The 24,886-nt window shown below is 37.5% G+C and overlaps 1 protein-coding gene across 8 annotated transcripts in view; it reads right to left on the reverse strand.

Moving 5' to 3' along the window:
- Positions 1 to 1,430: 1,430 nt before the first annotated feature.
- L3MBTL3 (L3MBTL histone methyl-lysine binding protein 3) overlaps positions 1,431 to 24,886 on the reverse strand; it is a 124,503-nt gene continuing 101,047 nt past the window's right edge. For 6 of the 8 annotated variants that reach the window (XM_024122656.3, XM_024122655.3, XM_024122657.3 and 3 more), the window contains 4 exons: positions 19,288 to 19,367; positions 8,308 to 8,477; positions 8,027 to 8,089; positions 1,878 to 2,328 (listed from right to left, as the gene is read on the reverse strand). In XM_024122656.3, coding sequence (XP_023978424.1) covers positions 2,185 to 2,328; positions 8,027 to 8,089; positions 8,308 to 8,477; positions 19,288 to 19,367 — 457 coding nt within the window. In that variant the 3' untranslated portion in view covers positions 1,878 to 2,184. Of the gene's footprint in view, positions 2,329 to 8,026; positions 8,090 to 8,307; positions 8,478 to 19,287; positions 19,368 to 24,886 lie in introns of all 8 variants that reach the window. The other 2 variants (XM_007115073.4, XM_007115071.4) reach the window with 1 other exon arrangement.

The following is a 24,886-nucleotide window of genomic DNA, read 5'->3' on the forward strand; positions in this document are numbered from 1 at the left end:
AGGCTGCTCCTCTCATTTCAGGGACCTCCCTGTCATCACAGCTCCCTATTTCCTCTGTTAAAACTTAGACTATACTTAGGCTATATCCCAGGGATGGAATGGTGAAAGGTTTCCTCTTCTTGTGGTAGATTCTTCCACCCTAATAGGGATGCTTAATGCCTTGCCTCTAACATACAACAACATGCTTCTTAGAATAAGAAGATGTTTTCAGTAAGATTTAAAAGGCTCCTCTGTTATAATACGTGCTTTAAACTAGAAAGGAAAAGTCCTCAATGCATGTGAATCCTACTTGACGTAACCATAAAATTTTTGATTTTTTTTCCCTTTTTGTCACTCTTCACATCATCTGGGACATAGTTTGACAAACAATTCCAAATCCTACAGATTCATTCATTACACAGGTATCTAATGCCCATATGTTTGATATTGTTCCTGCTCTCATACGCCCCTCCTATCTGACAAGGTTTCTTAAGAATGATACATATATAAAAAAGTATCTGCAATTAAGATTTTATTTCATTCATGTCAGGTATAACAAGTGCAACTTGAATGTACAAATTCTGAACAAAAAAGGAGAAAAGAACTAACAACAAAAAACTTTTTTTAAAGCAGATTTATGCAAAGAAATGAAGGTGGGGGGGGTCATGGGCCCTGTTTTACCTTGAATTATGACAAAAGCAAAGGACCACTCATAGACTTCCAATGCAGGGGGGAATATCAAGGGAATCCTACATGAGAAAAAATGAAAGCAACTAAGGAAAGAGGTGGACCTTTCCCCAGAATTCAGACAACATGCTACAAACTTACTTTCTACTTTTAAAATAGTTCTTAAATAAATATCCAATCCTGGAATTAAAAGTTACATACATAGGCTGATAAAATAATTTACCTTTTGTGTTGGAAATGCATTCTTGCAAAAGAAACACTACCAGCTATCCGTTTATAGGTCATCAAGGGCTTTCATTTAAAGTGCATCTGTATGCTTCTATATTGAGGAGAAAAGTCTCTCCAAAACAGAGCTCCTTGAATAACTGCTCTGGGAAGGTCGCCTCCCTCATCTGTGAGCATTTAAAATCTTTGTGTTGACTGGGGTTGCTCCCTCAAATCTTGCCTCTTGGGTAAAATCTATACACTCTCTCTTCAGCCAATCCTAAAGAAAACCTTTGGGTTTGGAGGACACTGCAAGGTCTGAGACAGAGCTCTTTCCAGGTTAGTGTTTATATCAATAGAATGAGCCCTTCATCTCTGAAGAGCACCACAGTTATTTCAGTGACAATAAGAAGCTCAAGATAATCTCATAAATAGTTTAAGATCATACAAACAGCCCCCCAATATAACTGCATATTCCTTTGATATCACTGGAGTCCTGTAAACACACAGGGCACCACGATGTATGAGACTGATGTCTTTCAAATACATCACCTAATTTATTTATGTTTATATATTTTATTTTTCAATTCCATTATTTATATACACGTTTTTGGTAATTAAGTCAAGATGCTGGTGAAAAGTAATTTGTTTAACATTTCATAACTGCGTGCAAAAGTAAAAACACTGATTTAAAGAAAGGTAATTTTTACAGCTATTCAGCCCCAACAAATTATGACAAGCAGTTAGGCAATATCATGACTTGCAAAGTTATACTTAGCATAATGTTGCAATTCAAAATATGGCACAGAATTAACAATACAGATAACAGTCCCACTGGCTAAAGTTTGCCAGGTTTTCACGAATTTGGTTTAAGTTGAAGTTTGATTATATAAAAAGGTTCCTGAAAGTATTGAAAAAGAAACAGTGTACATGAAAGAGAATTCAACAATGTTTACAAAATGCCAAAAGTTCTTACTCTGCCCTCCCCCCCACCCCGGTTTTTCCATAAATAATTAATGAAGTCCCCCTTCCCTCCCACCCCCCAGCCTCAAAAAGATTTACAAAGATAAATTTAGCTCAGTGAACAGAACCGAAAGACGACTGTTGTACTGTTGTTAGACAGTACCTGGTTAAAACCTCAAGCACTTTTTTAAGAATTCATATGTATTGCCTCTTAAGGAATATAAATAATCTGACAGCATTGCTCTTTAGAGTTTTGGAGACTTCTCACTTAGGAGTTACAACTGTCTTTGTGCTTTGAGTAAAACATGAGCTTTAAAGCAGAAAGCTGATGGTGTTCAAAATTCACCATCTTCAAAGTTCATTGTGAGAGTTCTTCTCTGCGGCTTTGAACATCAGGATAGAATTGAAAATTTTGAGAGCAGGGCCCAACTTAATGCTCATAATTTTCACAATGTCTGTTTGGGTCATAAGTAGAAATGCTTCTCCATCAATTTGCTAAAATGGGAGGAAAAACACAAAAGATTGTGAGTTAATCGGATGTAGGGTTATGGGACATATTCAAGGTTCAATTATCAGCTCTCTTCTACACAGTAACACTAAAACGGCACAGATGGGCAGTTCATGTGTACAAACAACAGTTCCTCATAAGTGGACCTTTCTTATTTACAACAACACCCCTAAATGTGGACTGGGAACAAAGTCAAATTCACTCATCTGAAGAATCAGCTCACAGGAAAGTGGAAGGTGCTCATATCTTTCTGTGATTATTCTGACATAGGCGCTGAATCAAGAATAATTTGGGAAAATCTAGGGTGCCTCAAATCCAGTTCTTATCAGGGCACGTTTTAAAATGAGATGAGAATAAGCACATAAATACTTGCAGATAAACAAAGGAATTCAGGCAAACACATCAGCTACATGCCTTCCACCATGAAGAAAAGAAAATCAGTGATAACATTCATTTTTAGAGTAGCCACAGTTATTTTTCAAATACAGAAGAAAGGGAATTACTAACAACCAACAGTGGCAACCACCAGTATAGCTGAAGGAATGTAAGCCTGGTGGGAAGAGGTGTACACTCTAGGCTGGTTCTTCTACTACTTGGGTAACCGTAAGAAGCATCCTTCCTCTCTCTGGGTCCCTTCTAAGACTAAAAGTCTACATTTCTACAGAATAGGATACTATGAGGTTCAAAGATACAACTCTGTGAAGATGATGTCTGGTTCAGTGGGTAGAACAAAGGAGTAGTCTTCTTTTTGTGTAATTTTCAGCTCTTGGGGAGTCCACCATCTTAAAAAAATTAATTCACTTCTCTTTCAGTCTTCTCATTTTGCACAAAAAGTAAAATACACTTTTGCTCTCTGCCTCAGAGGACATTAGAAACCTTGACAGCAGTGTACTATTATGGGCTGAATTGTGTTCCTCCCAAATTCCTATGTTGGAGTACTAACCTCCAATAACCTTAGAATGTGACCTCATTTGGAAACAGGGTCACTGCAGATGTAATTAGTTAAGATGAGGTCATACTAGAGTAGGGTGGGTCCCTAATCTAAGATGACTGGTGTTTTATAAAAAGGGGAAATTGTGACACAGACACACATAGAGAGAAGACAATAAGAGAACATCATCTGCAAGACAAGAAGAGAGGCCTGGAGCAGCTCCTTTCCTCATAGACCTTGAAGGAAGCTACTTGCCAACGCCATCTTTGCTTATGTTCAGATTTCTAGCCTCCAGAATTGGGAGACATTAAATTTCTGCTGTTCAAGCTACTGGTTTATGGTATTTTGTTACCGCAGCCCAAGCAAACAAATACTACTCTAAATTCTGTCAGCAGTTCACTAAATAAAGCCTAATGCAATTCAGTTGCCATTTCTTGAAATTTTCCTCTTTCCTCTAAGAATAAAAACCTGTAAATCTAAATTGCTTATATGCTTAATCAGTAAGAACAAGAGTCATCTTATACAACTTTAAGTAACAATTATGTGGAAAAAGTTTGCTAATTTTCAGCAAGGAAACATCCTGCTGTCATAAACTAGAAGTAAAGACACTGCAATGTTAATTTCTAAGTGTAAGACAAGTTAAGTGGCAGCTATGAGAAATGTTCTATTGTTTTTTGGAAACATTTGCTTTGTCTCATTTGCTTGTGCTGTGACAGGTCTCTGATAAACAAGTCCAAGCAGAGAGGCAGATCTACTAACACTTCACTCAACCCAGACAGACCTTGGTAGAAAGAAGGGTCTGATAGAAGTCGTCTAAGACATTAACTAAAATGTCAACATACCGGGTTCCCAGGGAGCTCACTACAAAGAGTGAATGGTTTATTATAACCTTGCCTACTGAGTCTTCTTCTGGGACTAAAGTAAGAGTTTAAAGTGACAGATGACTGATGAAAAGGAACATTCAGAGAACGAGGCTGGAGTCTGAAAGCTAGGAGTGGGATGAGAAGGATAAGTTTTGGTAGATTATTATTTTTAAAGCTACCCTGGGAAGAAAAAAATCATCTTGAGGCTAGAGCCAAACTTTAGTATATTACATACAAGCTGCTCTGATGTGTAGCCATAAGGATAAGTCTCAACTGGAAAGAAGTAAATAATTTAAGAAAGTACTTTCTGAAAACAGTAATTACTGCAATGGATTGCTGGGTTTATTTTTGGTTTATGCTTTTGTAATGTATATAAACTGGTCTAGCTCCAGAGATTAAGTATCTTGCTAAAGGCCCAAAACTCTGAAGGAGGATTTGGAACTTGGGGTTCTTGCCTTCCATTTCATTGCTCTTTCCACTGTGCACTCATGGTTTTTTTCCAATGTTGTAACTCTGCAAATCACAGCGATATGCTCTTTGAATGTCTTTCTCAGAGTGTAAAGGTATGAGTCTATTCATTCAACAGAAACTTATTAAATACCCATTAGAGTCTAGATATTATTCTTGGGCCTGGGCATATAGCTCAGACTAAAACAGATAAAAACAAAACTAAGCAAACAAATAAAAACTCCTTGTAGAGTTTACATTTTAGTAGTAGGAGACAGACTATAGGAAAACCCATAATAAGCAAATTAATTAGTAACTAATTCTAAAAGATGATGAGTGGTATGAAAAAACTGTGAGTCAGGGAGATGAGTGGACACAGGATGGATGTGTGGTGGCAGGTGGCAGATTGAAGGAGGATAGTCAGGATAGGATATTGAGAAGTGGAGTAAGCTATGTGAACACCTAGAGGAAGAGCATCCCAGGCAGAGGGGAGAGCCAGAGTGTACCTGGATAATTTGAGGAATGGCAAGGAGGTCTGTGTGTGGAACAGTGTAAGCAGGGGACAGAGTGGACAAAGAGGTCAGGCGGTGAGAGAGGTGATGGGGTGTCAGATTGTCGCCCTTGTGAGGCTCTTGGCTTTTACTCTGATTTAACTACCGGAAAGACCTGAACAGAGGAGTGACATGATTTGACTTTATCTTGTAGCAGAATCAGCCCAGCTATGCTGGAAATAAATTATAGAGGAGCAGGGACTTCCCTGGTGGTGCAGTGCTAATGCAGGGGACACGGGTTTGAGCCCTGGTCTGGGAAGATCTCGCATGCCGCGGAGCAACTAAGCCCGTGTGCCACAACTACTGAGCCTGTGCTCTAGAGCCCAAGAGCCACAACTACTGAGCCTGCGCTCTAGAGCCCAAGAGCCACAACTACTGAGCCTGCGCTCTAGAGCTCGTGAGCCACAACTACTGAGCCTGTGCTCCAGAGCCCAAGAGCCACAACTACTGAGCCTGTGCTCTAGAGCCCGTGAGCCACACCTACTGAGCCTGCGCTCTAGAGCCCGTGAGCCACAACTACTGAAGCCCACGTGCCTAGAGCCCATGCTCCGCAACAAGAGAAGCCACTGCAATGAGAAGCCCAGGCACCACGATGAAGAGTTGCCCCCGCTCGCCGCAACCAGAGAAAGCCCACGCACAGCAACGAAGACCCAACACAGCCAAAATTAAAATAAATAAATAAATAAAATACTATTAAAAAAAAAAAGATTATAGAGGAGCAGAAATAGAAGCGGGAGCCCGGCTAGGAGGTTATTGCTTTAATCCAGGTGGGAGAGGATGGTGGCTCCGACCAGAGGTAGCGGTGGAGGGGGGAGAGGGAGCTGGAACCCTTAAATGCTTTTAAAATATATCCAATAGGGTTTTCAACAGATTAAATGCGGAGTGTGTAAGAGAAGGAGTCATCCAGGATGGTTTCAAATAATAGCCCACACCTGCACTTTGCCTTTTAGAGATGACTTACAAGACTTTAGCTAGATATGTTTTCTCGTTTTCATCTAGGACTCAAAACCCACACCTGCTGACCTGGTGAGACGTGAAAGCAAGGATCATGTCCTATTATCTCTGAATTAACCCTCTTACTAGAGCATTACATGGAGTATCATACACATGGTAGGAATTTAACAAGATTTCACAGGGTGAATGAATAGTGGAATGAACATATGAATGATACATGTGGACAGAGAACATTCATTGCCTCATGCTTCAAAAGAAGGCTCTGTGCCTTTGAGGATATTAGGTGCCTGGAGAGTGTCTCCAAAGATAATATGAAGAAAAAAATTATTCTAAGAAATAACATATCACTTGAATTTGAATCTTACTTAACCTAAATAACAGAGCAAATCTCTATGGATTGGCTAGATATCAACAGAACCAAAAGCAGAATTTATAAAACAGATGTGCTAGAAATTTATTTTTAAAATTGTTTCATCATTTTCAAAGGTAATGTTACTACATGGCTCTTTCAAAGAAAGAGCAACAGCTCCCCGCAGGAATCTAAGTCTGCTCCGGGATCGAAAATTGACTGAGAGTAACCCACAAAGACACCTAGGACCTGGGCCTTAAGAAACTCACACTCCGAATAACTGCAAATTCTTTAATTTGACCTTCAACGAGAAAGAAGACAGAACATTTCTGAAAGTAAGACCATAAATCAGACAAAGGCTGATGACAATCGGATCCTTGTGCATTTTAACAGGCATCCACATAAAGCATAAATGATATCTAATAGTATAATGACATTGGCAACCGGTGGCTCAATTCTTGGCTGTGCCGACACTCTTGCAGTGTTCTTAACTGAAAGTGTGCTATTTGAACAGTGGAGGCTAAGCACAGGAGCAAACAAGGTATCTCATAGCTGCAGACAGCAGATGCTGGACAAAGGCTTCTGAGATGACTTAGTCCTCACTGTACCTTCTGAGATCAGGGTGATAACTGACTGTTCTGCTTGGAGGAGATGACAGGCAAGTGGCTTATTTTTAAAGGTCTCTAGTGAAGAGTCTCCTGTTTCTAGTGTAGTTAGAAGTAGAATTCCTTTTTGTCGTAATGCTCACTAGAGGTGGTATCATTATTTTTTTTTATTTTTATTTTTTTTTGTGGTATGCGGGCCTCCCCCTGTTGTGGCCTCTCCCGTCGCGGAGCACAGGATCCGGACGCGCAGGCCCAGCGGCCATGGCTCACGGGCCCAGCCGCTCCGCGGCATGTGGGATCCTCCCAGACCGGGGCGCGAACCCGGTTCCCCTGCATCGGCAGGCGGACGCGCAACCACTGCGCCACCAGGGAAGCCCCCGAGGTGGTATCATTATTAATCATCCCTTATATTGGAGTTCTGGACAGGCAGATGAAAACAACTAATAAAATCATCTTCCAACAGCAGACGGTAATAAATGTAATGAATATCAGTTAGTATAAACATCACTGAGAAATGTATAAGATCTAAGGGATTGTTTTAGCAATAATGGTAGTATTAATTATCAGCATCAAATGAAGTTAATTTTGGTGTTAAAATGATGTTTGAAAATAAAATAATGGGAACTAATTTTACTTTATTAAAAATGAAACGCTGCTTCTTTCTTGCGTTGGTTTCTTTCTGTGCTATACACTATATAAATGCATGTTTTTAAGTTTTGTGTTTGCTTTGTTAAATAATGAGCTTAGTGCTACTGCTGTGGGGCATCAATAAAATGGCACAATTTCCTTTGCATCTAATTTCACACAAACACATTTTTATACAACTGATTAATGCTGCTTGTTAGACAACTCGATATCACTTCGTCAGTTTCAACATAACCCGTCTCTTCCTTCCTCTGCCAATTTAGAACATTTCACTATTCACTGCCTTTCAGTGCTTTGTCCCCCCCTTAAGTAACATACTGCAATTTAGTGGAGTACTTACTTCGTCTTTAAATACCTTTCCATGTTCTTCACATCCAGGTAAGCTCTGTATGAATTCTGACACCTGTTAAAAATAAGATCAAAATTCCAGTTTAAAAAAAGAAGCCAGAATCTAAATGCTACAGGTTCAAAATATTTAACCTATACTTTCATTGTTTCTCTCGGAATAATTTCTTCTCTTTCAGAAAAAAAAGACTAAACCCCACATGCATTCATGTTGCCCTCTCCTTAAGCCAGTACTCCTATTACTGGCCCCTAGCAGACCAAGAAAATAAAATATACCTCATCTGTGCTCCACTTGGAAACTTTACTGGCAGGGATGCCGGCTACAGTTGGGAGAAGTTTGCTCTGCTGCTCCCAGCGCAAGGGCAGACATGGAATCGGGGACTTAAAGGACAGAAAGACCGCCGACCGCCGCTGTGCCTGCTGTACGCTGGGTTCTTCCCGGGCACCTGGTTGACAGAAACAATCGGGAATTCACTCTCTGAAAAGCAGCCACAAAAGCCCCCAATGCCATGTGTCGCCCCCAAACAATGAGTAGCATGGAAGCAAGGTAAAGCATTGGTTCAACATTACATTCATTGGATAATTACACTCTCGTTCATCTTTACTGAAAGTCACCATAAGAAACAACCTAAAGTTCAACTGACATGTTTGCCACATCACCCATCACCGAAGACATGCATCATTACATCATTCAACGTTCCCTCTTTAATGCTTCAGATAAGAAATCTGCCCCCAAGCTTTAGTGACAAGGAAAATAACTCTCACCCTACGAAATTATATTTGGTTCCCTTTTGGCTTTGGATGTCCTAAAAGTAAGAGCCAAGTTGCACGCTCAAGTCCAGCCACTGTGTTTACCCTGTAGTTACCATACCTGTTCTCTCCTTTTACTTCAGCCCTGTTTTGTCCTTCCAATTTCTATTTACTAATCACATCGATTTTTTAAATAGCCAACTTATTTTTTTTGAAAGGGGATATGAAATTATTGAAATAAAAATAAAATAGCATAAAGGCAAATGCTTTTGTCATTCTTCATTTGTGAAGATCAAAGTTAAAACTACAGAATATTCTATTTATCTGCTAATTCTTCTGAATCCAAACCTAGTTTACTGCTGCTCTTCTAAAACAGCCGTTTTCTAGCAAATGTTTTTTTGTCCTTGGGACTCTTGACTTAGAGTTTGTCCATCATTATCTCCGTAAGATCGGATCCTTTAGAATGGAAATCTTTTCTGAAAACTACTTACTCAAAGCCCATCAGAAGAAGGCACCTAGGGCTTCCCTGGTGGCGCAGTGGTTGCGAGTCCGCCTGCCGATGCACGGGACACGGGTTCGTGCCCCGGTCCGGGAAGATCCCACGTGCCGCGGAGCGGCTGGGCCTGTGAGCCATGGCCGCTGAACCTGCGCGTCTGGAGCCTGTGCTCCGCAATGGGAGAGGCCACAGCAGTGAGAGGCCCGCGTACCGCAAAAAAAAAGAAAAAAAAAAAGAAGACGGCACCTCCCCACACTTACTCTCCCCTCTGCCCACCAGCTCAGCTAGGAACTGAAGGTGGCAGAACACCTAGAACCCCCTCCAATCACACCCCACCCAGCAAGGAAACCACTTCCCTGACTTCAAACACCATCGCTTCTTTTGCCCTGGTTCTGAACTGTAAGTTTGATGAAAACTTGGTATCTGGCTTCTTTCTCTCAACAGGGTCTGTGTGATATATACGTAGCTGTAGCTCACCTGCTCTTTGCTGTGTGGTTTTTCATTGTTATGAATATTTCACAATTAATTTGGAGCTGATGGACATTTGAGTTGTTTTTAAGTTTTGGCTAAGACCGACAGTGTTGCTATGAACGCTCTTGTACATATCTTTTCTTGAATATATGTATGCCTTTCTGTTGCACACATACTGAAGAGTGGGACTTTGTGGTTATAACATTTGTGTACATTAAGCCTCAGCAAATTCCACCAGTTTTCCAAAACAGCTGTGTAGTACACACCTACTAACAGTATAAGAGTGTTCCAAATGTTCCATACATGTTCTTATCAACATGTGGTGCTGTCTATCTTTCTCACTGTAACCCTTTTGGTGCGGGTGTCACGGCATCATATTGTGGTTACAATTGCATTTGTCTGATGACAAAGTTGACAATCTTTTTCTACGTTCATTGGTCATGTGGAGAACCTCTTTTGTGAAGTACTTATCTATTTTATGCCCATTTTTCCATCAGGTCATCTTGCCTTTTTCTTACTGATTTGTAGAAGTTATCTATATATATACTCTGGGTAAGAATCCTTTCTTGAAAATATGTATTACTTATATCTCCTCCCACTCTGTGTCTTCTTTTTACTCTCCTAAAAAGGTCTTTTGATAAACAGACGTTCTTAATTGTAGTAAAATTTATTAATTTTTTCTTTTAGGGCTAGTACTTCTGAAGAAATCTTTGAGAAATCTTTGCTTACCCCAAGGTCCTGAAGATAGCCTCCTCTGTTTTCCTCTGAACACTTTATGTTTTACCTTTCATGTTGAGATCACAATCCATCTGAAATTTATTTTTGTGTATGGTATGAGGTAAAGATCAATATTCAGGTTTTTTTTCCACGTGGATTTCTAATTGCCCAACCATGATTTAATGAAAAAGACCAACCATCCTTTCCCTGCTGTGCTGCAGTGCCAGCTTAAAAATAAATCTAAATGTGTTTTCAAATATTCTCTTCTATTCCACTGGTCTCTTCACACCGACCCACAGACTTTAATTACTCTCATTTATGAGTGTACTGATATCTGTGATCTAGGTCTTCTTCAAGACTCCTTGACTATCCTTACCCCTTTGCATTTCCAATTTTAGGATCTGCTTGTTAAAAAAAAATGCTAGGATTTACAATGGGATAACCACTGAATATACATCAATTTGGTGAGAGATAACATCTTCACAATATCAAGCCTTTCAATCCAAGAACAAGGTATCTCTCTCTCTCCATTTCTTTGGATCTTAAAATATCCCTCTTCAATGTTTTGTCATTTTCATGCAGAGGTCTTGCATATCTTTTGTTAAATTTATTTTTATGTGTCTGATGTTTTCTGTTGCTATTATAAGTGGTATAGCTTTTTAAAAACTATTTCCTACTGTTTTATTGTGGATCTTTAATAACTTTTCTCTTCAACTAGCCTAATCTAAATTTGAATTGCTCTGAATGTTAGAAAAGTCGCTATACTGAATTAAAAGAAAAAAAAAAATCTATCTTACTGGAGCTAATACCCACTGGTCCTTGCTCTACCTGAGTGAGCTCATATAGAAAACTGTGTCTGCTCCCCATGAAACATTTCAATTCTTCAAATATTTTATAAAAAACCCTTCATGGTCCCTCTTTCCACATTTCATCCACCGAATCTCATATAATTGGTTTTAAGTCTTCATCCTACTTTACTGAAAATCTATTATGAGCCAAATATACAAACCTGTGCCAGTTTGTTTTTATTCTTTTAAAATTGCCCAGAGTTCAAGAAACCTTTGTTTTGCATAAATGTGGGGTAACTTAAAAACATTCCTTAATCTCAGACAGTCCCAAGAGTTCAGCAATTACTTGCAACACATTATTTGTAAATCCTTCAGGAGGCGGACTTACATGAAATGGTAAGAGTTCCAGTTCCACCCTAGAGTAAAACAACACAGTCTACTTTGTAACTTGTATTTGGATTGCCTGCCACAGAGTGTCAGTTTTTTCCAAAGCCCTACACTTTCTTCTATAACTATTTATGTTCTGTTGACACTTGGCACTGTTTCCTCCTTCACTGAAGCTCCATTCTATGTTCATTCTATTCCTGCTAGAGTTGTATTATTCACAGTTAATTTGTAATGCTCCTACATCATTATTCCTTAGAAAAATAACTGAGCCATTCTAAAGAAATGACTAAAAACCCTAAAGCTCCTATATTCCTGGTAGCGTCTGCATGTCTTCGAAGCTGACATCATACGTAGGCCTAGACTCATACACCACTCCAATACTAATACCAATTTTGCATCCTTCACCTTAAGACCCCCCTTCCTTTTGCTGACTCTTTCATGTTGACTGATGCCCAGTGTTATTTTCCGACGAATGGGGCAACTGTAGCATTTACCAACCACAGAATATGCCATCTCCTCAGAAGATGTTACATACACGCTCCCAATCCAAAAAGGATAAAGAAAACAACTTCATTTGAGTGGATATGTATTGGATCCCTTGAAATGCACAGAAACGTGACTCCAGGTTTTTATTTTAACATGTGATATAGACTAAAATAAACGCACATAGACTCTGGCTCAAGTAGCTGGCTCAGTGCAAAGAGCAGGGAAGAGTAGGTTTGAATGTGTATAATGTGCTTTAGAAAACAAAGCTTTTTTATTCTGGAAGACATTTCTGCCAATAGCATTTTATGAGGGTCAGATTTCTCACCACCCTCCTCTCAAATGATTTACCTGCATGAAAAGTAATACTTTTTAAGGAGTTCTCTGTATTTTTTGAAGTTTCCCAAGAAGAAAATTTACCCAAGGTATATGGTCAAACTTTTTCTCACTACTCCCACACTCTGACTCTCCTTCCTCCTGGGGAGAACAGTAACTGAATAACTAGCCCCCCAGAACCACCCTTGAGCAAGATAAGACCTTGGGAACAGACACTCTGCAAAGGAGAGCAACTAAGATACATGGAACCTGACTTCCTAATACTGTTGAGTGCCATTAAATCCTGGAGCACCTACCTTTGAACCTCCTCCATGTGAGAGAGAAATAAACTGCTTTTACCTGATATAAACCACTTGTATGTGTTTTATGTCACACACACACACCACACACACACACACACACACACACACACACACACACACACACACACACACACCCCTAATCCTAATCACTACCAAGGTTTACTGCAAGAGCGTTTATAATAGTGAGAGACAGGAAATAACTAGCTTAGATATCCACTAGAGATTGGTCCATTAAATGATGACGCATTGATCATCGGTCCACAGAGGGAATATTTAATATTATTTTGTAATTAGTATAAATATTTATGTAAAAATGATTGTAATATTACATAGTTAGAAAACTACAGGTTACAAAGTAGTTAGTACAATATTTCAGATATTAAAAAATCCCAAAAAAACTCCCCAAAATTCTGAAAATGGTGTGTTAGAAAATAAAATTACAGATAATTTTGATTTTCTGCTATTTGATTCCCTGTATTTTCTAATTATTCTATAATAAATGTTATTTTAACAATAAGTTATATAAAACCAGAAGCTGATATTGAATAAGCTACCTATTGTTACTCAAAAATAATAACAAAAAAATGAAAGCCTCACTTTGGTGACTTGGAAAGCAATTTAATGCATTTTTGGAAATATATTATTAAAACATCAATTGCTGGGCTCCCTTAATATCAGAAGCAAGAAAATATTAGATGGGAGTAGCGTTAAGAGAAATAACTTTGTGGATCTTTGGTTTTACTGCTATTTCATCTCTCCAGACAATCATCAAATGAGGAATATTTTTCTTAAGTTGATACTTAATGGATGGATAGTAAAGCCCTGCCTCTCCCATTTACATATATTGTTTATAATATGGAAATCACTCATTCAGCAATTACTTATTCAGCACTTACAATGCAATGTGGAGGGCTACATCGATACAGCATATTCTTGTAGACTTTCTTGAAATGAAGTTTAATAGATAATAATGTAGTTATCCAAAGCAGATATTTGCAAATACAAATGTCTCTGAGTTCTGGTTGAGAATACAGGTATTAAAATCCTTGATTTGGCTTAGGGTAGGAAAAAGTGAAGTAGAAGATTAACCCTTGTAAGAAGACAGGTCTGATAAAGGTGATCCTGAAGAAATATATCCTCCAATGTTTCATGCAGAATCAAGACAATAACTCTTCAGAAGAGAGACCACCATCTAAACCAAACATGAAATCTCCCAGTAGAAAGAGATGTCTTCACTACCACGGAGCATGAGAATCTGCTTCCTATAGGACTGTTCCCATTAGGGCCCAGGAGAACCACTGTAGAACCACAGGGAGGGCAAGATCCAGAGCAAAGGAAAAGTACTCTTCATGCTCCCTGCTGCTTTCAGACTCAGATCCCATTCTGTGTCCTATTTCCAAGTCTGAACAATGCTACATCAACAAGCCACAGCATGACTTACCACTTGTCCTGACCCATTCCTATCCCTTGAAGGCAGTGACAGAAGTGAGACCAGAATCTCCAACTGCCTTGTTTCATTTTAGTTTCAAAACAATGCTAGGAGGTAGCTATCTCGAAGATGAGGAAAACACATTATGAGACAGGGCAAAGCCCAAAGCCACCCTGTGAGATAGGGGAAGCATCAGAAAGTGACCCTGGATCTTCTGTCTCCTAATAACAAAGTATAGGGTCATGGTCAAGAGTTTGATATACACGGATTCAAGTCCCTGTTCTGCCACTAACTAGCCCTAAATTTTGGCTAGATCAATGTAACAGGATCATTGTAAGGATTACATGATATTTTAAAAAATGCCAGTGTCTGACATATAGTAAAGACTCAGCAAATGGGAAAACTTATTCCTATCTTGAAAGAAAGGCAAGCCACTCAGTATACTGAATATAAAAAGACAAAGATGAAAAGGAGTCAATGACCCTTCTAAGCTAAAATTCCATGAGTCTATAAAAAAAATGCTCTTAATGTGAAAGGAAAATAAGCCAGAAGAAATGGGATACATCTGTCAACCAAGTTCTTTTTAATGGAGTTACTAACTGGTGACTAAATATAAAAAGGATGAACAATAACAATGATTGGGTAAAATAAATTGATCACAGCATCAAGGAATGTGGATAAAATTAGCTCCAAGATCCTAAACTCAGGCGTGAAAAATATTTAAGGATCATTTCAAGGTTAACAACCAAAATAAAAACCAATTGCTATGGAAGCAAAAAGCAAGTCTGATTTTTCAAGTGAGAATCTAGTACATTACAAAATAAAATTCAACTCTTTCTGCATATCAGCACCTGTGAGAGAGAATGTTTGCAGAAGGGAAAAAGAAAATTACACGTTTCCCAGGAATACAGGAGTTTAAATTTGAAGGTCAATTTATAGGATCCTTTATTAATGGGCCTTCCTACAATGGAGGAAATGAATTAGTTTATCTTTCAGGCAAAGGAGACAGAAGCCAACAGAAAGAAAAAGAAGAAAAAGTGATGCATTGTATTCAGTAAAGGTCCCCAAAGGTCAAATTCGGTAGCATAGTGGCAATCATCAAAAAATCAAAAAGGCTCATAATCACATATATTGTACGGAATTAAATTGAATTAACTGAAGAAACAAGGTAGGAAGATGTTTTTTTAGGGGGAAGTGTTTTTAAAAATCAATTTGCTCTAAGACTCCAAACAAAATAGTTCTCATGGGCTTACTGAATCTTAAATCCTACTAGCTATAAGGAATACAGGGTGGCTTCTTTTCAGACTCCTCTATACTAAATAGTGCACAAACTGCAGGAAGATTTCTCTCCTTTCCCCTATCCCCTATTCCACCACTGGTGAATGACACTGTGAATGAACACTGGTGAGCACCTACGAGGCTCAGAATATCTACCTGACCCTCAGGCTCAGGTGTGAAAGAGGAATTCTACTGGCACCCAAATGGGAGCATTGAGGGGTAAGTGTTCTTCACGAAAAACCTGGGGAAACTTCTCTGCACTCAAAAATGATAAAATAAAAAGCAATCACCAGGGGCCTCTGATAAGTTCTACAAAACACTGGGAGAGGAGCATTGACTTATCGACAGAAGAGTTTCATGATTTTAGTAAGGCACAAGGGAACATGACCTCTAAAAAACAAAACAGGCTATGAAAAGAAAAAAGCAAGCCAGTGCAGGAAATTAAAGGAAAATAAAAACCACTATTAAAATTCATGTTAAAGGCAGTAACTAGTAGACTTGACAGAGCTAGAGTAAGACATTTCAACTTGAGAAATATGTCTAGAATATCAAAAAATGCATAAGCTGTTGAAATATTAAAATACTTCCATAATGGCTGGTAATAGTCCCCTCCACCCTCAGCAGTCAGGCCCTTGCGGGACTTCCCTAAGATGCTGCAACGAAGTACAGCAGGGAGCTTCCAAACTCTGCTCCAGCACTAAGGCTGGTGTTTGTTTTAACCGTCCTGTGCAATGTTGGCTGTCAAACCAATTGTTAAGTATTTTGAATATCATCCTTTGGATCTAACCCAAGAGTAAAAGGCATTACCAATCAAAAAGGAGAAAAAAACAAAAGTAATAATAAAAATAATAACTGAAGGAATTTTTCTGGATTAAAAATCCTGGATGTAAAAAAAAAAGTAAATAAAGCACATGACATCTCAGGCAAAATAATGAAAGAAGACTGAATTTAGGAGCCAGATTCATTGTCTAAAACCAAAAGACTGGATTGAATTGGGCCTAATCCCACATACGTGAAGGATGTTTCGGTTTGTTGTTCAGTTTTTCTCAGTTCTGTTTGATTTTTCTTAAAGGAAAGTCAGAGACCAAATGACTAGCTAGGTGTAGTGGACACCGTGGTGGGTTCCCCCTTCGGAACCCAGAGATTCATTCTCCTACCTGCTGACTGCTGATGCCTCAGAGCTACCTCCCTCTCCAGGAACTGCGCTAAGCCAAAGAGAGGCTCCTTGCCCAAGGACACAGCCCCTCTCAGCCAACATCCAAGGACTGGTCAATACAAAGGCCTGGTCCTCATGCCTAAATTTGGGATAAATCGGAAGGGTCATCTGGACCTCCTTTATGGGATCGACTGAGGCTCCTGCTGTAACTGCATCACAGCTCATTCTGCGCACTGTTGCTTCTCTCACTCTCTCATTGGTATCGTTCCCAAGAGTACCCACCAAAAACCTTCCGCACACAACACTCCCAATGTCTGTTTCCAGAGAGCCCAATCTGAGACGCTAGGTCATGGCTCTATTGAGACCTGAGAGGCAGGAGGACAGAAAAAACTAAACACATCCACCCACTGACTAGGATCTGAGATATCACCAACATCACCAAGATACAGGAGCCCTCAGACACCATAAGATCTCATTTTGGACTGAAGGATCATGGGGTCTAGGGAAAGACAACCAATAAACTCTAAAATGGTAAGGTCAGGAAGTGAAATTCCAATCTTTTCCATACAACATGAATCTGGAAAAAAATTTCAAAAAAAAAAAAGAAAGAAAGGAAATCTAAAGCTAAGAAAGCAGTTCAATAAAAGCTGACAATCATAACATGATTTCACTACAGTAAAAATTAATTTTATGAAAGTTTTACATAAAATGTTTCAAAAATTTGGAAATGAAGGGAAGTCATCAAACTCATTTTAGGAGGCTAAAACTGGATGAGATATTAATATGCAAATCTTACTTAGGAACATATGTGCAAAAATTCTCAAAGCAGCTTGTTTTTATGAGGCTCCCTTTCACTAATGAAAAATAAGACAGTAAGTAAAATATGCATATTGAACTATAGGTTTTATGGGTGACAAAAATAATAAAGAGTTATATATAAGTCCTAGCAATGTTTCTTTGGAAAGAACTGTAAAACAGAAAAACTCAGGCAATTCAAATAAAAAAAAATACGATAAAAATATACAAAGTTTGAAAAGACATAAAACTACCACAGAAAAAGAGAGAACACCACGCATATCATGTTAATAAACCTGAAATTCTCCATTAACTAGACTATTTTCAGAAAAAAATGATCAAAATCAGCTCAGCAAATAAAATGAAAAGTGAATTGCATCACCAAGTTAGGAAGAAACTGAAAAGGTTGTCAAATTATTACTCCCTCAAAAAGTTCAGAGCCCAGAAGATTTTATTATGAATCTATCTAAACCTTGCAATGATCAGATAATTCCATGCAATAGACACTCATTTCACAATACTACTACTACTTCTGCTATTACTACTACTACCACTAGCAGCTAATACTTTGGCCACTGATGCATTTATTCCTCATAATAATCCAGTGATGTGGGTACTATTAAGAAACTGAGGAACAGAGAAGTTAAATACTTTTCCCAAAGCCAGCCACACAGCTAGTACTGGTGGAGCTGAGAAGAGAATGAAGGCCGTGCTCCTAACCACCATTCACAAGGAAAGGCTGAAGCTTTTGATTAAGAACCCGATATACCCTGATGACAAAAGCTTCATAAATTAAATGTTTTTCTTCCTTTCTAAATGACCAGAAACATTATAGCACTTATTATGTGCCAGGCACTGTTCTAAGCAAGTTACAAATGTTACTGTACTCAATCTCCATAACAATTGTGGGAGGGAGTTACCATCATCAACCTTCTGAACAGAGAAGGAAACAAGCACTGAAAGGTATTCCATGAAATGTCCAAGATTACACAGCTAGCAGGTGGTGGATCAGGGATGCAAACCCTGGCCATCTGAAGGGTTTGTATGTGGTGCAAGATTAAACACCATAAAACATGCTGAGGACAGCAGAGAATATAACTTTTAAATTAATCATAAATTACTGCTTTATGACAATCAGATACGGAAATCAAAGCATCACTTATGGCATAGGTCATTATAGGCAAACAGTCCTTAGGTGCCATTCTACAATCTTATAAACAGTCTAAACCAAATAAAGCACATGACAAGCAAAGTCCCCAGGGACAATCATTAAAATCATAATCGGGACAACATTTTCTTATAAAAAATAAATAATAATTATAACACTATGCGTAAATTCTAAATACCATCTATGCTATGAGTAACAGTCATTACGACTTCATTGTTCAGTTAAACCACTGTAATGTCTGTTCAGCAAAGATGTAAGACAAATTACTTTCGCCAATACAACTTAAAACTTTTGTTCAAGCAATTTCCTTTTCATTTTGTGGTATTAGATTAAGACCATATTAGTTCTATTTGGATTTCAACACATTCTGAGATGAGTCTGAAACATATGAAGCAAATGACATCAACAATATCAAAAAAATTTATGACAAGGACCAAATAGAATGCCTTATCCAAACTTTATATACAAAATTGTACAGATATGTGAAAGAGACTGTCAATACAGGTCACAGATGAATCCATTTCATTGTGAAGTATACACCAAATTTATCCTGAACACTAAACTTTTATTGCCTGTGGTAACAGAACCAACCAAACGAAGTTTATCTTTAATATAAAAGGGACTGCTATATTTCAGTTAAGTTTTGATTGTTGAGTATTAATAGTAATACCCATCAATAATATGAGATTATTATGGGTACCTGTGGCTTCATGTGATGTCCTCATTTCACTCTCTGTTCTCTCTTCAAAGTCTTCTTTGACATCATCCGCATGCTGGTCTCTGAGAAAAACAGGTGTTTTAACATTTTGTAATAGAAACGTTTAAAGAAATGGGAAAGCGGGGGTGGGTGGTAGTGGTAGGATGAACTGGGAGATTGGGATTGACATATATACACTAATATGTGTAAAACAGATAATAAGAACCTGCTGTATATAAAAAAATAAAATAAAATAAAAATTGAAGTACAAAAAAAAAGAGAAATGGCTCAACACTGCACCTCAGCAACTGTTTTTTCTTTCTTTTTAAAAACAAATGATACCATTAAAATGTTAGAAAGGATTTTCAGTTTTACTAAGAAGCAATTAATACTAAAAACACCTATAAATGTTCATTTTCCTCATTATCGATTTTCATTTTCTGTTCAGAAAGATTTTAAAGCTAAGAATGGTATTAAGGTTAACTATTCTGGAAAATGTGGCTACTGAATAGTTCAACTTCAAATTGGGACATGTATTTATGAGGAATTTTACTTGTACTGTACGGTAAGACTACAATTTTAAGTAAGAAAATGGTTTTAAAGTCCATACCATTTAATCAAGTCACTATATACTACTCAGCTCCAGGACTTGAGATTGAGGCTGAGATTGCCCAGGAGAATCAAACTCAACTCTAGGAAGCTCTTCCTGGCTTAATCAGGTCAAATTCATAGGCTGAACTGATCCCACCTCTTTCTGACCAGGAATGAACTAATGCTAATCTAACCATGCCAAGAACGCTCTAAAATGGAATGGACCCATTCCAATCCTAATTCAGAACTTTACCCTGAAGTCAGCGACAAAAATGGCTTTAAAGGAAACCAGGCATAGACTACTTATATTTTCTTTAAAACTAAACTTCAGGGATTTAAAAATTTTAACCTAATGTATTCCGTTCTCAGGGTTCAAAATAAGTCCTTTATAATACTCTATAATACTCTGTACTTATGATGTTCTGTTGTTTCAAATGCTGTTACCTTTTACAAATAAATCCTTAGTTTCTTGAAGACTCAGACCACACTTCTGTTCGGTGTTAAGAAAAGGGATAATACCTTTGAAAGCAAATATCCCAACAAAATATAAAGGAGTTCTATAGTCTTAATTACCAAGGCACTAATTTACTCCCTTTTTGTAACAATAATAATTTAACACAATGATGCCAACACAGTAAGCATGAGATAAATAAAATGTTCACTAGTTCTTAGAAGGATCATTTCCAGGGACACATGAAATTTCACTGGAATCTGAGCTCCCCGGCTTACTTCATACTAAAAACAACTTATCACAACTGCTGAAGAAAACTTGCTTATTTGAGAATGGGAAGAATCACCGTTATTATGCAATAAAAAAAATTTTTTCCAAGAGAAATCAATTAATGACTATGGAGGCTCTTACTCCACAGAAAGTGGGGAGATGGAGGTATAGTGAAAACAATTAAGAAAATTTCTGATAACTGGAGAAAGGACACTAGTTGAAGTGATAGTAGAAAACTGTCTTCTCTGTAAAAACAGTGTTGAAGTTAGACTTGGTAATTACAACATGTTAAAATCAGCTTACTATGCTAAAATTAGCTTATGTGATCTTCTGAACTTGTTTCATATTAAACTGGAAATAATAATCTTTGAGCCCACAAATCTAGCCCAGTAAGTACTGTGGCCACTGAAATAAGTGGTTTGTGGATGGCTATATTAATAGTTATTAGAAACGAACACACATTAGAGTGACATAACTTAAAATTGGCATTTCTCGGAGTCAAAGAAAATAAATTCCCAATTAATTACTGTAGACTGCCTAAAAGCTTTAATGAATGGTTAAAAAAAAAAAAACAACCCAAACAAACAAACAAAAAACCAAACTGAGCCCAAAGGCTAAAATTATGTCTTAGAATTTTCTGTATATTTCATTTTTCATGATTGAAATTGTCCACTGATAATTAACAATTACATGTTTGTGCTTTCAATAATGCATATTATATTTTCCTTTAAAGTAAACTTTATTAAACTAAAGCTATAAGACCTAAGTATGAGGAAAGTTTTTCTGTATTCTTACACCCAAATACAATGCCAATGACTTATTTTATGAAATGTAGGAAAAGGATCATTTTCTAGGAGGGAACAGAGATAGAAAAGGAAAATAAGATGATTGACCCCAAAAGTTTCTTCATCCTAAATGTGCCATAATCCATCGCTGAAGAGAAGCAAAAAAGAAGCTTTCTGCTTGTACATTCATGTTCCTTCATTATAGAAGCGTGTTCAGTTCTTACTTTCCTTACTTTAACTCATGATATTTCATTAAATTTAACCCATATAAACTTGGGAATACATACATATGGATATTTATCTTCACCGAAAAACAATTCCAATGCAGGACTCCACAAGGAATGTTCATTGAATGTTTTATTTCCAATTAATAAATTGATTTTGCTAACTCCTTAAAATTAAAAGTGACTAAGCCCCTTTGGGTTTTGATGCTTCCTTTAGCTAGAGGGTTGGCAGGGTGGGGTCAACATGAATAGTCTGTTAGAAGGGATATTACGAAACAGATAGATGAACAGAACCCCTGAAGGAAACAGAATCCGGACCAAGCACATCCAGAAATGTGGAAACAGTATTAATAAGAAGTAATAATAAGAAAACTTAACATACTTAAGAACATATTATGCACCAAAGATTGGCCTAGTTCTTTACATGTCCATTATTTCATAACAATCACTGGAAGAAGGTTCTGTTGTTATATCCACTGAAACTTAAACAGGTTAATCCCAAATTTTCAGCGCAAGTATAGCACCAGGTCTTACTGACACCAAAATCTATAATTAGATTTAATTGTTATTTGTTTTTTTACCCTTGTGTTTTTCCAGAATACAGTACATATCCTTGTTACATGCAGTTAAAGGGAACTTGCCTTCTGGTGTCATAATCTTATTTTCAAACTGTCTTTTATTGTTAAGGTCAGGAATGAGGAATCTGACTCACTAATATTCTTACTTTATATTTTATTTAAAATAAAAATCACTTTCTCAACTGGGCAACCAATATTTCTCTCACCTATAAGGTTAGAAATTTCACTGCTAATTCTCACTGAATAGGTACTGTGATTAATTTCTTTCTCTATGCAAAAATGAAATGCTTTATCTAGGATATCGACTTCCCAAGCAAAAAGTTATCCTAGCTGCATAGTCTTCCAATTATAAACAAAACATGTTTACATCACAATGTCAAAACTCTGTGATAATAGTATAACACACTCTGGAACAGAGTGCAAGATATGCTTGTTGACAGATTTTTTTTTATGACAACCGAAAATATTTTTGTTGTATTTTAATATGACAATTTTCCTCTACTTTAAAACTCCTTTATCTTCTCCTCTTGATCAACATTTTTCATTACCAACAATTTTGTTTAATACAAGCTGATTAGGCATAGGGGAGTGTACTGTAACATGGAGAAAGCAGCCCAGCAGTGGTGACATTGATGGTCTTTGAAAGTGAATAGTCCTGGTTCAAATTTCAGCTCTGCTACTTACAAGTTCTATATGACCTTCAGCAAGTTACTGAACTTCCCTAATCCTCAGCTGCATCTTCTGTAAAACAAGGATAATAAATCCTTTACCTCACAGGCTTTTTGAGGACTGAATAAAACAATGTATAGGAAGTGCTTAGCATACAGCCAGACACATAAGTAGGAGCACGATAAATGGCAGCTATTACTATTTAAGAATTACTTATAGTTTAGGATAAAATTATCTACTGACACCTATTTCCTTTAAGTAACCTGTTTTCCTCAAGTTTTAAAACAGCCTTTAGAGTAATGGTTATGAGCCAGCCTACAGTCAGACTGCCTAGGCTGCTACTTACTAGCTGTGTAACCTGTAACCGATAGAGGTCTGTTTGCTGAATGGGGATGTAATAATAGCGCCTACCCCACATAGGCATTATGAGGGTTAAATGATCTAACATAGCTAAAAGCACCTAGAAGAGTGTCTGGAACACAGCAATTTCTCTTGGGATTTTAGAATTTTCAACAACCAATTTATTTCAGCATTTCTTTAGCCTGAATTGAAATATGATCATAACTAAAATCTTACTCAAGAATAGTCTTTAGGCTTTTAATTAAGACAGTGGAATACACTCAAATGGAAAAATGTTTTCTTTTTGAGTCAGCATTCTCTTTTTCTCTGTAATTATGTGTCATGCTTTAGATGTCTTACTATCTTACTCAAGTGAGATTCGTGGTAAATATTAGTGAAACAAACATTAGAAGAGTAAATACATAGTATCAGGATAGCATTTGAATGCCAACAGCTGTTTCTTCAATTCTATTTTTCATTTAAAAACAATCCCTAGCCCGTTATGTTTCAATCAGTCATCAGTTTGTTAAAAATAATATTGAAACAATATGAAAAAATTATTTTATTTCAGTTTAGGGATTTCAGCCAGCTCTCTGACTCAGCATGAGTTTGGCTTGGCTCGTACCTTAAAACCTCCCCATCCTTCTCTTTCCAGAAGAGCTTATTCTAGTCTCATAGAGGCTTTCTCAGAGCTGCAGAGTACCTGTACTCCCCAGGAATAAGTGGGGACACAGTGAATGTACTGAGAGCTGTAAAAAAATGTAGGGTTTCCTAGTTTGAATGTTAAAAGGATATCTCTTTGCATGCCCCCAGCATTTTGAAAAAAAAAAATTCTGGGCTGAGGTCACTCACAGGTAAAAAATCAGAGAATGGGAATCTCAAGGTTGTATGTTAGAGGAACTGTAAAAGAGAACCTGAATTGTCTCCAAAATGCCCCCTACAAATAAAGAGAAGGCTGTGCTTAATGGCTTCAGGATAAGGAGGTCACCATCTTCAAAGGGATTCGGAAAAGATGGCAAATAGAACCAGTGCAATTAAAACTTCCATGTCTACAGTTAACATTCGAATAAAGAGTTTTCATAATTAAATCCCTTTGAGACTGTACATGAACAATAGTTTTAATAGAGATTTCATAAACACAGCCCAGGAGAGATAAGCATAGTTTACTATTTATCTAATGACTACAAATAAAACATTTTGATTAATAAGGCTATTAAATTAAAATTTAGCATAAAGAACATAGGTTAGTGAAGAAAGGAATATAATGAGTAAGTAAATAATAGTGGATGCTATCAAGATGCCAAGGAAACTCCCCAGTAAAATGAATTCATCAATTAATTAATCAATTCTCTTATAAAATGAAAAGCCCTAACCAATAAGGTGAGATCTGGGAAATAAAGATCATGTAGCATAAGAAGAGCAGGACTGCATTGCTTTCATGCTGCTGCCATAGGAAAAAGAACAGATATCATTGCTTTTCTACTATTTATAAAAGAGTCTCCTGAGTCAAGAATAAGTGCTATTCAAGGAGAGAAAATCAGACTCTGTTACAATATTGTTCTAACAAATTCCCAGGCATCAACAGTAACACAGTCATCTCTTCCTTACACTCTGAATGGTTGCCTTGTGTCACAGCAGTTGGCATCAAGACTTGTGAGTGTTTTAACCAAAACCCAGCTTCTCCCTGGTGCACAC

This window comes from Physeter macrocephalus, chromosome 10, assembly GCF_002837175.3.
Source record: "Physeter macrocephalus isolate SW-GA chromosome 10, ASM283717v5, whole genome shotgun sequence".
In the NCBI taxonomy this organism is placed as follows: domain Eukaryota; kingdom Metazoa; phylum Chordata; class Mammalia; order Artiodactyla; family Physeteridae; genus Physeter; species Physeter macrocephalus.